This window comes from Emydura macquarii, unplaced genomic scaffold (assembly GCF_026122565.2).
Source record: "Emydura macquarii macquarii isolate MOO-44397 ecotype Brisbane River unplaced genomic scaffold, CSIRO-AGI_Emac_v2 contig_3305, whole genome shotgun sequence".
Lineage (NCBI taxonomy): Eukaryota > Metazoa > Chordata > Testudines > Chelidae > Emydura > Emydura macquarii.
In genome coordinates, this window is record NW_027133442.1 from 3,485,771 (window position 1) to 3,502,182 (window position 16,412).

At 53.1% G+C, this 16,412-nt stretch overlaps 1 protein-coding gene across 2 annotated transcripts in view; it reads right to left on the bottom strand.

The window, feature by feature from the left end:
- LOC137143237 (phosphofurin acidic cluster sorting protein 2-like) overlaps positions 1 to 16,412 on the bottom strand; it is a 130,022-nt gene that overhangs the window by 37,784 nt on the left and 75,826 nt on the right. For both annotated transcript variants that reach the window (XM_067532911.1, XM_067532913.1), the window contains exon 2: positions 13,580 to 13,667. In XM_067532911.1, the coding sequence (XP_067389012.1) occupies positions 13,580 to 13,667 (88 nt within the window). The remainder of the gene's footprint in view (positions 1 to 13,579; positions 13,668 to 16,412) is intronic.

The window sequence follows — 16,412 nt, forward strand, 5'->3', positions numbered from 1 at the left end:
GCACCTACTTCCCACAGTCCTCCCTGGCTGTGGCTCTGCATGGCCTCCTGGGGCGCTGTGGCAACATCAGCTGACCCAGGTTCTGCAGACCCAGGTTCTAGCCCGCAGACCCTGCCCGTTTGTACAGACTTGGTGGCTTTGAGAACGTTACCCCAAGTCTGTACGAATGAACACTGGCCGCTTTCCTTCCACAGTAAGAGCATCCATGTGCAAACTTGTCATTCCGGGAGGTTTCATTCACACCTGTGTCACTGCAGTGAAAGTCTGAATGCAGACAGCCCCCAGGTGCTGCAGGAGACCTCTCTTTAGGCTAGCTTTCATGCCATCCACGGAGGGAGGGTGCAGATACCCTTTCTCGCAGGTGTATAATTAGTCTCAGGAGTGAAATGGTGCCACAAGCAGCACCCATCTGGCTCTCTGGGCTCCTGCGGCAGCTCTGTTTTTCCAGGCCACACAGCTGCAAACACAGACAGAAAAGCCCTTTGACCCCACAAGCCCCTTTCCAGCTTCCTGGCTTGGTCAAAGAAGCAGAAAAGGCCAAAGTTTCCCTTTGCAGCTCACCCTGCTAGGCTGTGAAAGTGCTACTGATCAGCCTATCCCTCATTCCCTTCGATAGCCTCCAGGCAAGATCCTCGGCCCAGAGGAGAAGAGCACACACCAGAACTAAGAAGGACCCCAGGGTCAAGGTCCAGCACAAGAGAGGAGATGCAAAAGAAGAAGACAACTGCATCCTTCCAGCTGAGGGTCTCAAAGTGCTTCCCGGAGACCCAGCGACGTAGGACAGCAGCACTGGCTTGACTTTGCAGCACAGAGTAAATACTAACGTGACTTGCCCCCGAACAGCTGACTCCCAGAGTGCTGCTCTCGCCACTGCACAATCCTTCCCCAACGAGGAGAGCAGAAATGCCCCAAAGAAATAACAGAGGTTCTGGTTTCCAGGGCTTCTGGGATGAGTGACATCAGATCAGATGGAGCCAGAAGGGCCAGGTGAATTGGAGAAGCCCATACAGGAACCAGCAATGCTGGCAGACAGACAGAGAGGAAATATTAAGCCGCAACACAGACAAAAAACGGAGGCGATAAGGCAAACCTCCCCAGAGAGGCCTCACCTTGAGGGAGTGAGCAGAATCCTGGTCCTGAATGGGCACAATGGAAACTGCAGGAGGGAGCGGGACTCTTGGGAAGGTGGCAGGGCAGCTACCTGCTTTGGGATGTGCCAACAGACATCTGCCATAGACTTAGTAAGCCAGTAACTGGAGCAGAGCAGGGAAAGGAAACCAGAAATCCACACAACTCCCTGTAGCCAAGGGAGAGGAAGGGACACAGCAAGCCCTCCCCTGTGACGTGTCCCAGACATCTCACCCTGGCAGGCCAGGGCTAAGCATGAATTCAGAGCGTGCAGGATGGGCCCTGTGTGTCGCGGGGAGAAGGGGCCAGCCACGGGGAGAGGTAGAAAGACCTTGTGAACAACGACCATAATCCAGCCAGGAGCAAGGCCAAGAAAGGAAGGCAAAGCAGGTGCTGAAGCTCAGGGTGCTCATGCTGGATGGAACTGATGGAGCCAGGCCCGGGGACAGGCGGGCACAGCTCTGTTAGCAGGACGCTGGCAGAGTGACAGCAGGGGTGGTTATTTGAGAGAATGGGTTTTGTTTGGATGTAATCACAGCTGCAAGCAGCGCCTGTTGCCACAGTGCCAACCTGGGGCAAAGCCTGGACGCGAACGCACACAGCTGTGGGGGAGTTTGCATGCTGCCATTCTCCCTTTGCTCCATGCCCTGCTGCCTCACTCTCACACCAGGGCAGGATGAAGTCCAGCTGCTCCATTTTGGACCAGGAAGCGGATGGTCTGCATCCAGCTGGAATGGAGCTGGGTGAGGGGGCAGACGGGGCCCTGCACTACTTCTGGTTCCTGCCCTCGGAGCTCAGTAAAAGTGGCAGCTCAGGCTGTGCTTTTCAAGGCAACTGTTAGATGCATCCAGCTATGCAGCCTGCCCCCCCCAGAGCCTGCTAACTCCTAGCCGGAGCCTATCCAAAGCACTTCGCTCAGGGCATGGAATAATCACCTCTGGTGCTGGACAGGCGGCGCTGGAGTCCTTGGTCGTCCACGGAACAGACATAACATGGACAGCAAGGAAACCTCCCCACCGTACCTGACCAATGTCACACACCCTGACTCACCTCTAGAGCAAGCCGGTCTGCGAGACAGTCACTTTTTAGCCTCTCGGCAGCCAACACTGACAGTGGCAATCTGGAGCTCTGCCCACTGGAACTGGACTGAGACCCCAGCGCACGTCACAAAGGTCTCCAAGCACCCATCAGCTATGGGTCACTCCTGACTCAGGTTAGAACTGACCCAAGCGACTACAAGGTGAATGTTTATCCCCCCATTCCCAGCCCGAGTCCTCCAGGTCAGCGTCTGAGTACACAGAGGCCCCTCTCTTTCCTTGGCTTTCCTTTCCCTCTTTGCCCGCAGTTACTGATTCTCCAAGACAGGCATTTAGACAGAGCTCTCAGATGTGGTAGAAATGGGATGATTATATTGAAGGAACCAGTCTGGTGCAGGTGCAGTTCATGGAACTGAGGCCCAGGTCCCAGCAATCTGCGTGACGACCAGCTGACTGTAAGGCTTCTACCACTGCAATTTGAGAGGGCATGCTCGGGACTGGGCTGGCATACAGGCTTGTCTTTATCCCCTCACCACTTAAGCTGTTTATTCAGATCTGGTTTCCCAGGGGTCAGATGGAGGGATGGGGGAGCGTACACTGTACCAGCTCTGCCTACATCCCAGGAGTGGGGAGAGGTGGCTGGGCTCCGTTCAATGTCTCTACAGCTGGCCTGCCCTGGCTTCCCCTCCTGCCCGAGGGTGTGACTGGGCCATGCTGGGCTGTTCTACATTCAGGTGCTCCATTTCCCGGGCAGTGGAAGCAGTGGCATTCTCTCCAGAGCTAGGCAAAATTTTGCCAGCAAATAGTTATTAGCTGAAAAATGCAGCTTTGGCCAAGCCAAGACTATTCCCCAATCCACTCCAATAGCTTTGACCAAAGTGGAAAATGGAAAGGTTTCAGTCATGTCCACACGGAACATTTCGCATCGACCCGATTTGCAATTTTTTGTTTCCGCTTCGGGGATTTTGACAAAAGCAAAGGAGCACCAGATCCACAACTGAGCTGGGGCAGTGGGGCTCCTTTTTAACTCTCCTGGGATGTGGGAAACCCCAGTTCAATCCCCCACTGCCTGCTACAGACAAGGGACTGGAACAGAGGCCTCTCACCCCCTCCCCCCGTGAGAGCCTGCCCACACCATTGGGGTGCTGACTCTCTCTCCTGCTGAAGCTGTTCTACTTTTCATACATAATTAGTCACTGGCCCAGGGATGGGAACATAGGTTCCCCACATTCTAGGCGACAGCATCATTCTCGTGACTGCACCCTGTCCCAAGGACTAGGCACTATCACACTGAATGACTAGGACTTGCCCGTGTGAGGGGCAACGGACAGTCACTGGGCCAGGGATAGAGAATGAGAACAGCTCTATAGCTCTATACCTCACCTAGCCCATGGGAGACTCAAGGCCAAGTCCCTGTGCCCGTGACTACTGAATTATTTCTAAAACGTGGAACAACCTCCGCAGGCAAGACAGAGCCCCAGCCCAGAACATCCCACCACCAGGGCATGCCCCTGCAGCGTGGGAGAGCCATGTTCAAACTCCTTCCCCCCATCAGCCAGGGGGGAAACTGACCCTGGGGCGACCTCCCTAACCAGGAGGCTGCCACCACTGCTGCCTTCCACCCCTGCCCCCCAGCTGTTTGCGACTCTGGTCCTCTGCTTTTGCCAAAAGGCCTGACACTGAAACCTGTTTTCCCAAGGTGGACAGAAATAGAATGGTTTGGTTTGACTCAGCTCCAAGGTTTCTACCTTCTGAGCCTCTGAACATTTCCCAAAAAATTGGTTGGCTCAACCCAAAACAATTTAACAAAAGATTTCGGAATTGCCAGTGAATCAAAAAATCCATCCTCTACCCAGCTGTAATTCCCTCCCCTGTGGCGGCTGCTGGGCTTTGTGTGTGCCAGCCATGGCTTGACTCTGGTGTCGCTAGCTCCGACGGGCCAGGAGCCAGGGTTGCAGAAGCAGGAAGGCAGCAGTCAGTCCAAGGGCCAGTATAATGCCTGGATGCCTTTCACATGACACCTCAATCCAGTTCACCCCCGCCCCCGCTGCAGCTGGCTGCTAAAAGGGAAGAGGGTGAATTCTTCCTTCCCCTTTAGATTTGGTAAGCTATGGCGCTCTAACAGTGCGGTGTGCTAACTTGCAGCCCACCACTGGGACAGGTCCTTTAAATAAATAGTGATCAGCCCCCTGAATGCAGGTTGCAAAGGCCTGTCCTGAGCATCCAATATCACAGGACGCCAGTACCACTGCAAGGCTGTGTGTGTCCGGGAGTGCCTGCTGTCCTGTGCTGGAAAGGGAGGGGCGTGGGCACCAAGCCAGCCATCAGAGGATCACGCTCCGGCCATGCTCCAGCTGCTGTGGATATAGCTGTAACATGGAGAGAATTATTCGCTGATTATGTCGTCTGGCCTCCTTCCAGTTGGATTCCTAGACAAGGTGGCCAGACCAGTCCTCTGCCTCCCAGGGAGAACCTGGTTTTGCAGCTATATCCCCCCCCTCACACACACACATAATAGATCAGGTGCATTTTGGTAAGGATGACTGTGGCTGTGATCTCTGCCCAGAGTTCTCATCGTGCTACTCCCTTTGTATTATCATTTCATTCTCCTGACAACACCCCATTAAGGATCATCTGCAAATTTAGCTAATGAGCTGTTTTCCCTCTTCTAAGTCATCCACTGAATTCTGTAATTCTGGGGAGCGTTTTGTGCTGAACATATCAGCGTGCTAGTAAGACAGGGGGTAAATAAGGCTGGGGCTGGCTCCAGCACCTGCTGTCCCCCAGTACAGCTTCCTCCATAGCAGGGCGGGTTGGGGGTGTCATCCAAGACGCTGAGTTTTCTCTGTGGTCTCCTTGAGGCCATGGGAATTTGGTTACTTGATCCCGTCAGACTGGTTGTTTCAAATAATCTCTGCCTATTCCCTGGTCCTGAGAGTCACTGAGGGGCCCACAACAGTTGCTGGCAGGATTACACAGGTGACGATTGCAATTCCGCTGCAGCTCTGGCTGCATGGGCTATTTCTCCAGCGCAAGGCAGTTGCTGATTTAGGTGGTGGAAGGACCTGGAGAACTCAGTGATGGACTCTGGATGGGGAACATCTGCAGCCACGAAGCAGGGTCTGTCCTGTACTGCCTGCTCCTTTGGAACCTCAGCCTTGTCCACCCCGGCTGCCATGCCCTGCATACCGGCGGCCTTGGAGCATTTCCCAATCAGGGCTCCTGCCCCATTGCTCATGGATTCTAGCAGCACGTGGCATGGACTGTGGTCTGCGTTCAGGCATGTCACAGGCTTCTATTTTGGGACCTTGGCTTTGCTGTGCACACAAGGGGGCTGTCGGGAGCTATGCCGACTGCGGCAGTACCATGTGGGGCTCCGTTGCGCTGTAGATGTATTTAATTCTTTTGCCTAAGCTGGCAAGGGCAGGGCCAGGTACTGACTGCGGCGGGGTGCCCCACAGGCAGGGTGGCAGAACCCATATGGAATTCAATCCTAGAGAGCCTGACGTGTGATTGGCCAGGCCACATCTGAATGCAGGCCATGGAACTAGTCTCAAGTTCATCTCTTGACTGGCATCTTGCATCTGCTACCCCACATTCCTTTTTCCCAGCTTCAAAGCACTGTTGGAGCTGGCTCCCAGGACCAATTAATGCTCATTAATGCTACTTGCCCTTCTAGGGTTGCTGAGTATCATTCGTAATGCCGTCAGCAGATAGCGCTCCCTGCAACTCAGATATCTGGCCCGATCACTCCACTGTCACATGGCTTCTTTGGCACCAGCGCAACCCCCCGCTGACTTGAATGTACTTGTATTCGGGTAAAGTGCCTCCAGAAAGTGTTGGCTTCATACAGTAAGCTTTGGAGTAGGCCCTGGCACAAACAGTGCTGACCTAGGAAGTTTGCCTCTCTTAGCTTACTACACTTTTAGGGCAGAAGTTTTCCAGGCTTTGCTTCTTCCTGAAGCTGAATGTTTTTATAAAGTTTGAGCAATATCCTTCCAGCCATTTAAGAGACACAAAATTGGAAATATGCATCTTTCCTCACTGTCAGTTGTTGCATCTGTTTTTAGTGCAGAATGACATGAAAACAGCTAAACTTTGAGACACAAAGAATAGCCCTAGTGCTTTGCTATGGGGGGAACGTTAGACTAGACATAACCAAGCTATAAAAGACGACAGAAAATGCAGGTGCAGAAAAATATTCCATGAATGTTTATGCTGCACAAGGACAGTGGATGCAATGCACATATGCCTAGTGAAGGACCTGTGTGACTAACCCTGAGAGAGCTCCCCGGCCTCACAGCCACAAGGAAGCCAAAACCATTCAGTGCGCAGGGCTGAATTCCATGTTTACATACGGTGCGTGGGCCTGGCAGAACTGTAGGACTCTGTGCTCCCCCCAGATGCACTGTGGTCTCCCACGGCTGACCCAGGGAAGGTCCCAAGGGAAGGGGGACGCTGCCCTTTGCGCAATAATAACTGAACTCTCAGGTGCAGGTTAGCCAGGGCACTACAGTCACATCCGGCAACGCTCAGTGTGAAAACATGCTCCCTTAGAATCCTCTTGAGCTGTCTTGGCTCTATGCTCTTCCTTCTCCAGCCCCCTTTCTCCACTTCTCTTCCCTTTCCCTGCCTGCAGCGACTCCGAAATCCCAACCCGCTGCAGGTGTGACTCCCTCTCCTTCTCCAGCCCATTGCTAAAATAAGCAGACATACAAGAGTTAGTGTCAACACTGAAATGTCCTGACTAGATTCGAGAGCTAACTGCACAATGCAGTTAGCAGGGCAAAGTGGAGTTCAGATGTGCAGCTGCTGTCTCAGGCTCTCTGCCAGCTCAGGCAGATGTCACCTCAGGACCCACTGGGAAGCTTTTCTTTGCAAGCAGGAGGGGGAGAAATTTACTAGTTTTCAACCAGAGCAGAGATGCTGGATGCTGTGAATCTGCTCTGCAGGTCATACAAACGCATCTATCAGGTCAGATCCAGCCCCATGGGCTGCATGTTTGCCACTAGTCCAGGGACTGGGCACAGGCGGGCTAGAGCATGAAACGCAGTGTCTCTGCCCAAGCGGCAATGAGGCCTCTGGAACCCAGAGGAACAGGGAAATATGAAGACCCTGTTTTACAGCTGGAGAGAAAAGCTCAGAGACTTGCCTTAGGTCAGTGTGCAGAGGCTGGTGCAGGGCAGTGTGCTGGGAAAGAAGCACAGCCCTGTTTAGAGGCCCTATAAAGGCAGCCAAGCGGTCAACCCAGCGGCACAGAAGCCAGTAGACAGAGCTGGAAAGAGAACAGGAGAGTCTCAGTGGGAAATGGTGAGGGGAGTTTGGTGGAGGGAGTGTGAGGTGGTCTGGTTTGGTTTTGTTGGAGGGGTTCTTTTTGGGTTTACTGCCTCCTTGGCAGGAGCTTAGAAGCGAAGGCTATGCCAGCAGAGGCTGCAGTGGTTGGTGAGCCAAGGAATGGAGGAGACACTGGAGATGATCGCATGTAGCAGCTGCGGGATGCACATGATCCTGGAGCAGGTACTCGAAAAATGCTTCATTTGTATCGAGTGTTGCCTAACAGAGCTGATGGAAGAGAAGATCTGAGGTCTGGCGATGCAGGAAGGAACTATGTTGAGTTTCAAAGGGATTTGAGCAGATGGTGGAGGGAAGGCGAGAAGAGGCTGAAGGGAGAAGTCAAGACTTGCAGTTGCAAGCTGGACTGAAGAACTCTGAGGGTAAGCTGCTGAGTGAGGAAAGTGGCCAGTAGAAGCATGTGACTACGAGAACCAGACAGAGGGAAAGACGGGCTAGTGAAGGAAAACCAGAGCTCAGGAACAGATTTGCTGAGTTGGAAAATGAGGAAGGGGCACAGAAGGCAGTGAGTGAAGGTGGGAGGGCAAGGGAGAAGAGCAGCTAGTCCTACAAGAAAAGAGGAGGAGTCAATGGAGACAGACAGAGTTTGGAGCCCCAGGAGGACAGAGGACAACTTGCAGAAGATTGCACAGGAGAACAGAAGACAAGAGGACTTGCAGCCAGCAAGAACAGGAGGAGGAAGGCGGATGAATTGCACCAACACCAGGAAGAGATAGGTCTACAACTGGGGACTCCCTGCTCAGAACAGACAGGCCTGTCACCAGAGCTGATCCAGAGAACAGAAGGGTGAACTGTCTGCTGGGAGCTAAGATACAGGATGTGGACTGAGGCTGAAGAGAATCCTAATGGGAGCAGGAAAGAATCCACTGATTCTCCTTCACATGGGAACAAATGATAGCTAGACTCTCACAGGAATGCATCAAGGGAGACTACGCCAGGCTGGGAAGATGCTTAAAGAAATGGAGGCTCAGGTGATCTTCAGTGGGATTCTACCTATCCCAAGAAGGAGAGCACAGGTGAGACGAGATTGTGATGATCAGCAGATGGCTCAGGCAGTGCTGCTGTAAGGAGGGCTTTGGGATGTTTGACTACTGGGAGGCATTCACAGACAGAGGACTGTTCTCATGGGATGGACTCCACCTGAGTGGAGAGGGAAACAGACTTCTGGGATGGAGGCTGGCACAACTGATTAAAACAGCTTTAAACTAGGAATTCGGGGGAGACAGTTGGAAGATGCTCAGGTAATCTCCACACCTGACTCTAACACTGAGTGGGAGGAAAATCAACCAAGAAGATAGAACAATGGAGAAAGGAACAACAGAGGGTAAGTGAATGAACCCCAAGAGGAGAGAGAGTGACAAGGACACTAACAGGCAGGTAGGTGATGATGGCAGTAGAACGACTGCACATAAGGAATTTGGGCGAAGCTGAGCAGAAACAATTCAGATGTCTGTACACCAGTGCAAGCATCCTGGGGAACAAAATGGAGGAACTAGAACTACTGGCGCAGGAAGGGAAACCAGCTGTTACAGGAATAATGGAAATGTGACACGCTGTACAGCACGTGCACCCTTATAGTGTGATTTGTGTATTATTCATGTTCACCCTTAGAGTGTAACTGTGTATTGTCTAATGCAGTGTTTCTCAACCAGGGGTACGTGTACCCCTGGAGGTACACAGAGGTCTTCCAGGGGGTACATCAACTTATCTAGATAGTTGCCTACTTTTACAACAGGCTACATAAAAAGCACTAGCAAGTCAATACAAACTAACATTTCACACAGACAATGACTTGTTTATACTGCTCTACATACAATGCAGCGAAATAGAAGTACTACTTTTTTTTCTAATTGATTTTTTTATATGGTAAAAATGAGAAAGAAAGACACTCTTCAGTAACAGTGTGCTGTGACACTTCTGTATTTTTATGTCTGATTTTGTAAACAAGTTGTTTTTAAGTGAGGTGAAACTTGGGGTATGCAAGACAAATCAGATTCCTGAAAGAGGGCGGTCTGGAAAGGTTGAGAGCCACTGGTCTAATACACAGCATGCCATGTAAGGTGTTTTTGGAATGCTCATGACATACTGAACATTACTGTTATAGTAGCATGTTTCGTATGTGCAGATATGAACTCTGCTATGTCATATCTCCAAAGGTGTGTCTCACATGGCTTGAATGGATGCAGACAACCACAAAGGTGAGAGTGCACGCCTCGCAGAGGCATGCATACAGGAACAATGGGCTGGCCTGAGCACTTCTGAGCCCTTTGGCTCAAGTGGAAGAAATCATGCCCATGGCCAGACATGGCCGATCACATGACCCCAGGGGGTCGAAGAAGCTTGTTAAAAGAGAGAGGCATCTTTGTCTCGAGGCTTTCCCTTGGAATCCATCTTCTAAGCAACATCAAAGACACTGACAACTGCCCACGGGGGAGTGGGGGGGGGAGGCGGGGGGAGAGACCTGGCTGCAAGAGGCATCTCAGCCAGCTGTGGATAAGCTAACATCACAGACTGAAAAGCTACTGAAATATTAAACTTAGTTTAGGATGCGAGTTATCTTTTAGTTAATTGTGACCAACTCCTTGATTCATATTAATCACTGGATTCATAATAATCTGATTTATAATCACTTAAAATCTTGCTGTAGTCAATAAAAATATTTGTTTGTTTTATCTCAAGCAGTGCATGTGGATTGAGTGTGTGTAGAGACTTCGCTTGGAATGACAGAGCTGGTGCATATCAATTTCTTTGATAAAAATTGAGGGACAAATGTAAATGAGCTTGCAGGCTGCAGCACTGAACTCTGTAAGACAGTAGTTCCCGGGGTTGCATCTGGGGCTGGGGGTCAATCCTATGAGCGGCTGGCCAGAAGCACTCCTTCACTGGGCCAGGGACTGATTACTTCCAGGAGGCTGGGCGTGGGCTGAGCCAGGAGTGGGTGGTTCACACAGCAGAACGGAGTAAGTCAGGGCCCAGGAGTAAGGAATTGGAGTGACACAGCTACATATCACTCCAGATTGCAGGGGGGGGGAACATCACAGGAAACATGGTGGAACAGCAGTCATGATGGGAGTACAGGTATTGAAGGTATGTGCTGTTCAGGAAAGACAGAAATAAAGGTAAAGGGGCTGGAAGAGCATTGTATATCGATGAGGTAGATGGTAAAGACGTGATGGAATGGATAAAACAGAGTGTTTGGGCCAAAATCACTTTGTGAAAGCAAGCTAACAAAGGGCTATGCTTGGGGTGTGCTACAGACCCCAGGATCTGGTTTGGATATGGACAGAGACCTCTTTAATGTTTTAATGAAACAAATACTATCAGGAATTGCATGATTATAGGAGACCAGTTTCCCAGATACAAGCTGGAGGACAAGTGCTACTAATAATAGTAGGCCCCAGCTATTCCTGGCTCTGATCGCTGCCAGATTTCTTCACCAAACCGTCACCCAACCAACAAAAGGCGATGCCATTTTAGAGTTAGTGATGGTAAGCAGTGAGGACCCTCATAGGAGAGCTGGTTGTAGAGGACAACCTTGGTTCCAGTGATCATTTGCTGGTGTGCCAACATCCACATTTCGGGCTTGAGGTTCTGTCTCTGGAGGGGTAAGGGGTGCCCAGGGCAGCGCTCGGCACCTGCTGCCTTCGCCCCATCGTAACAGTGTGTGAGAATAAACGCCGCTCCTCACTCCTACTGAGCTGCGGCCGGTGGGTCGGCTGCACGTGGTCAACGCCCCAACTCTGTGGCTGTACACAGAGACACCAAGGGCTGGGCAACTCCGTAAAAGAGAACCTGCAGAGCAGGTAGGGGTCATGTGGCACTTGGAGGTAAGAAAGAAGACGGGGGCAGGAAAGACCTACAGAGATCCTGTGCAGTTAGCGACCCAGGGGATTACAGCCTTCGGCAGCCTTGCCCTCCCCTCTCAGCCCTTGGCCAAGCCCAGCTCTGCTAGCAGCTCCGCTTGCTTGGGTTTCCGATCACACCACCACTGCGCTAGCGGGGCAGCCTAGCCCCAGTCTCTGCTGTGAGCGCTGCCCCTCGTCTCTTCCTGCCCAGCTGTTATTCCCCTGGGGAGCACCCATGGCCGGGGGACCGTGGCAGTTCTCTGGGGCAGGGGCCTGTGCTCTCAAGTTTCCTAGATAGCTCGGTAGCTATTTACAGAGAAGCTAACAACCCCCAACAACTACCAAGCCGAGTCTGAGCCGACACAAGGTGAGTTTCATACGGAGAGCAGGAATAAAATCCTGGACGCTAGAACTGACTGCAGGGGGCCAGGACTGGAGAGGCTCTCTGGCTCCCTGATACCTCATACTTCCTACACCTCTGCTTTGGATCCTGTTGAGCAAGCGGGGCCTACATGACCTGCCAGAAAAGACCAGCCCTCGCTTCTGGAGCAGCATTAATACCCCAGCTTCCACCGCTAATCCCAGTTTTAAATCCTAATGCCTGTGGCACAAAGACTTCCCTGGGCTCCCAGCCCCAGCCGGCTTTCAATGGCAGCAACAGCTTTTCTGCCAGCTGCCAAGAGCGCAGGAAAGGCACTGGCTTCCCAGCAGGGCAGGGGGAACCCCGTCCATCAGAGACGTCTTGCTCCCACTCTCCTCCTCAGCATGGCGACAGGACCACAGCACCTACGCACACTGAGGAGGGGTGATCTCCCTCACGCGCCCTGCAGGACCCTATCGCCTCCTGTGTCTGGAGACATGTGATGCAGCAAGAGGAGAGAGATCCCGTCACCTGCCCCTTCTTCCTGACACACGCAGGAGAAGGCAGCGGGACCATGCCCACCTCACCAAAGGGGAGGACAGCACGGGCGGGAGCGGTGGGAGACCACACACGCACACGGGTTTATAGAGAGGAAGAAAAATGGCCTACAACAGGCTCGTCTTTCTCCTTCTCACACAGCATTGCTCCCCGTCTTCTTCCTCCCCGCACGGTGGCTGGGGCGAGGACGGTGTTGCTGAAGTCTGGGGGCTATCTAGGGCTGAGATCCAGCCCCGTTGGTCAGCATGCCAGGCCATGCTCGGGCTGCCAAAGCAGGAGAGAGAAGCAGAGGCCCTGGTGCCTGGGGGAGACCCGGACTAGCACCACGTTTGGGGTTCGAACCCCTGGCTTCGGTCACGCAGAGCTGTTTGCAGGGCGTGGCGCAGGGAACTCTCCCTCTCCCACACCCAGGGCCCAGTATAATGCATCTGACAGCGCCTGATGGGAGGCGTCCAAGCAGGGCAGAGCTTTGAGCTGTCAGGGGCCCCCGTCCTTCCCGCCCCGCTCTGCAGCCAGACACTATTTGGGCAGCTACTGAGCAAGGGCATGTCAAGGGCGACGTCTCATCATCGCAGGCCTCTCACACAGACAGAGGGTTTCACTTATGTGCCAAGGCTGGGTTCTCGGGGCAGAGGCCCTGCTGGGGGAGGAGGCAAGAGGTGCCACTCACCAGGGCCCAGCTGGGGGCGGGGACAGAGGGGGCAACAAGCCACATTAGCTGGCATTGGCGGAGGCTGTGATGGAGCCCCGGGGAGCACGGGCCCCACATGGCAGTCTGTCCCGTGTGCAGCCCCTGACAGCAGGCAGGGAGGAGAGCACAGCGAGGGCTGCAGCACACAGGGAAAGAGCTACACGGCGTTCCAGGCTTCCACCTGGGGGGCCCTGAATGCTGGCTGCCAGGCATCACTCTCTATGCGCAGAGAACAGTCCCGGACATGAAGAGTCAAGTGAATTCCTTAGGGCCTTCTTCCAGGGGCCCCTCAGCTACCTCAGTGCTGGCAGGTGACTGCTTCCCACCCTCCAAGAGGCCAGGGGGGAACGCTCAGGCAATGGGGAAAGGACCTGATCCAGCCATGCATCGCTGGATTACAGGGCTGGCCCCCAGTTCAGCCCTACAGCAAATGGCCAGCAGCAGCTGCCACTGACTTCAGGGAGAGCTGCTCCCGCTGCCGCCAGGGCTCCCCCGCTCCCGGGGACCTGAGAGAGGCGCTGACGCAGAAGAGCGGGGAATGAGGGCAGCAAACGCATCCGGCACTAGCCTGCCAGCCCCAAAAGGCTGCATCAGGGCAGCGGGTTACCTGAATCTTCACAGCAATGAGCACTGAGCTCAGCTCCTTGTCCAGCTCCCGCAGCACCGTCAACTTCTTCAGGCGCAGACTGCAGAGCCTGTACGACAGAGAGAATGGGACACATTCAGGCACCACCATCCCCGGGGCCCTGCCGCATGGTCCGAGGCGTCCTGACGGCAGCCTGGACGGAGCGCAGCCGCCCGACTGCCTCTCCCAGCTGCAGGCACACGCTCAGTTGAGGAGTGGAGAAAGCGGCTCAGAGCAGAAAGGGAAGAAGGAAAATTAACAGAGCTTAAGCAGGATTAAGGGGTTACTCTGTGACAGGAAGCCACAAGCCGTGGGCTGGACAGATCCTCCCCAGCCATGCAGAAAGCTACCTTGGCCGCTCGTGCTGTTTATTTATAAACTAAAGCACTTAAATCCACTCTTATCCAGGACTTAAACAAGACAGATATTCCCATTCCCACATTATGACTCAGCTCGCTCCCGAGGCATCTGCACCTGGGGACCCCAGCCCGACACTTCCTGGGGCCAGAACAGGAGGCCCGGAGCCCACTCTCCATGCCGGGGTGCTGGGTGTCTGCTGGGGGAGGGAGGACGCTGGGTGGAAAGTGGCCAACTGGCAAGTCAACAAGCCAGGCTTCGTCCAGCCATCTTGCTCTTTCCTACCCATGTTATTCCAGCCCAGCTGTGGGGAGCAGCAACTCGTAGCCATGGTCCAGCTCCCCCCTCCACATCGCTCCCCATCACTGAACCACTCCACCCACAAAGACTAGCTCCAAAGCAGAAATGGATGCAGATCTTCCACCCCCCAGCTTTGCTGCCAAAGGGTCATCACAGAAACCCACAACTCCGCCTGCCACAGTCCCCTCCGCCACCAGCAATAACCCACCCCCCCATGCTCCTCGTATATCCCCCTGGCCTCCCCGGCATCAGAGCCTGCAGAGGGGAAACATCACCCTTCCTCTGGCTAGCTGGTCTGTGCAGACAGGGTTCTTTGGGCAGCAACACCCTCTGCTACATGGTCACACAGCACCTAGTGCAACAGAGCCCGCCCTGGCCTCTAGGCCCTCCCATGGTTCAAATAACTAACAAATGCTCCTGTTACTTTGAGACGCCTCCCACTGTGTCCCCCCCCTCCCTCCCCCACGGCTGGGAGAAATCCTTATCCCATTGCCCAGACTGGACTTCCTGCCCACAGGACAGGACACTGGCAAGAGGGGAAGCTGAGGGTGTGTGAGCTGTCAGCCACAGGGGCTGGGGCAAAGAACTTAGCAACTCCCAGGGCCGGGGGAGGGGGCTGAGTGCCAGTCCAAAGGAGCAGGAAGGGCAGGTCGGACAGACAAGTAATGTATTTGGACCAAGGAGAAGTGCCTGGAGGCTGAACCCCTCTGAACGTGTCTTCTAAGCAGCAGGCTGCAGTGACTAGGGAGGCGAGCGACTGGCTCTGACTTTTGCAGCTCCAGACAGGTAGTTCAAAGGCTGTTTATACCTTCACCAGAAAGACGAGTGACAGCTTAATCCGCCAGTCAAGCTGGGGTAGGCTCTGTAGTGGAAAACCACAATTTGATTATTTGCTGGTGCAGCAAAGCACACCCAGATTTGATTTTGAGAAGGGATTGCCTCTTGCTAGCATTTTGTTATAGTTTTATTGCAACTGCAAACTCCACGGCTGCTGGTGCTACCAGGGCCAGGCAATAAAGTGTGCAAATCAATCTTGATTTGCTCACTAACTAGATTAAACACTTCTGCATTAAAAAAAAATCACACACGCATACACACACTCTTGGAGAATTGTCACATATGAAAAGTGTCTCGTATGCGTCAAACAACGCTGCTGGGTTTGGGGAGGGATGAAGAAACCCATCCATTTGAACCAGCAGAGGGTAAGACAGACGGTACAGCGTAGTAGGCTAAGGAATAGGAGAGACAGACATTCGCAATCCCCCTAATTCATGGGGCACTAAATATCCCTGAGTGCTGTGTCTAAAGAGGTGCTGTTCCATGTAATAAGCAGCATGGGAAGCTCTCTAAGAAGGCCAATCCTTTGTAGATTGAACAGGTTCCTTGCACGTACACATGCAGTCTGCAGCTCGCATGAAATGCTCAGAGGCAATATGTCACTTTTCTCACAAGCTCTTATTACCACAGTGATGTCCTCTACAATGCAACATGCAGAGATCCATCCAGATACTTGCACCATATTGAACCCTGCCTACACAAACATGATTTCAGGTCCAGAGATGTCCAATAGCTTGCAACCTGGGGGTCTAACGGCCTGAATCTTGAGTCAATGTGTATTACACCCCTATGAAGTGAAAGGCTTTTGAGGCATTTGCAAGCTCTCAGGGAAGTAGCAGAGTCTCAGAAGTGCACATAGAAAGTGACACTTACTATGCATGGCTGGAACACCACTAGCTGGTCTGGAGCTGAGCAAGAGCTGGTGTGCTTCAGCTTTGTGCAAGACAGAAAACCTTGTACTGGCTTAGCTGACACAGTAACTCTGGAATCCGGGGCAGCTGATGGCATCACTCGGGGAATACAACCAGCTTCAGAACCTACAGGGACCAAGGCCCAAGAGCTCAAATCAAAACTGATTGGCATAAATGTAGATGGCGTGGTGGTGAATATGGGCTATTCAAATGGCATGTCATCCACAGCTAGACAAACATCAGCATACAGCATCAGCCACGACCTTGAGCTTGCTAGCCAGGCTATCACAGTACAGTCTCCCTCCAGAGGTTGAATTTAGCATGCAAGACATTTTCCAACCCTTCTCTGTAAGCCCCCAATGGCAACAGCAACTCTTGCTGGAGTCTTTAGTGGCAGAACCGCTGCTAAA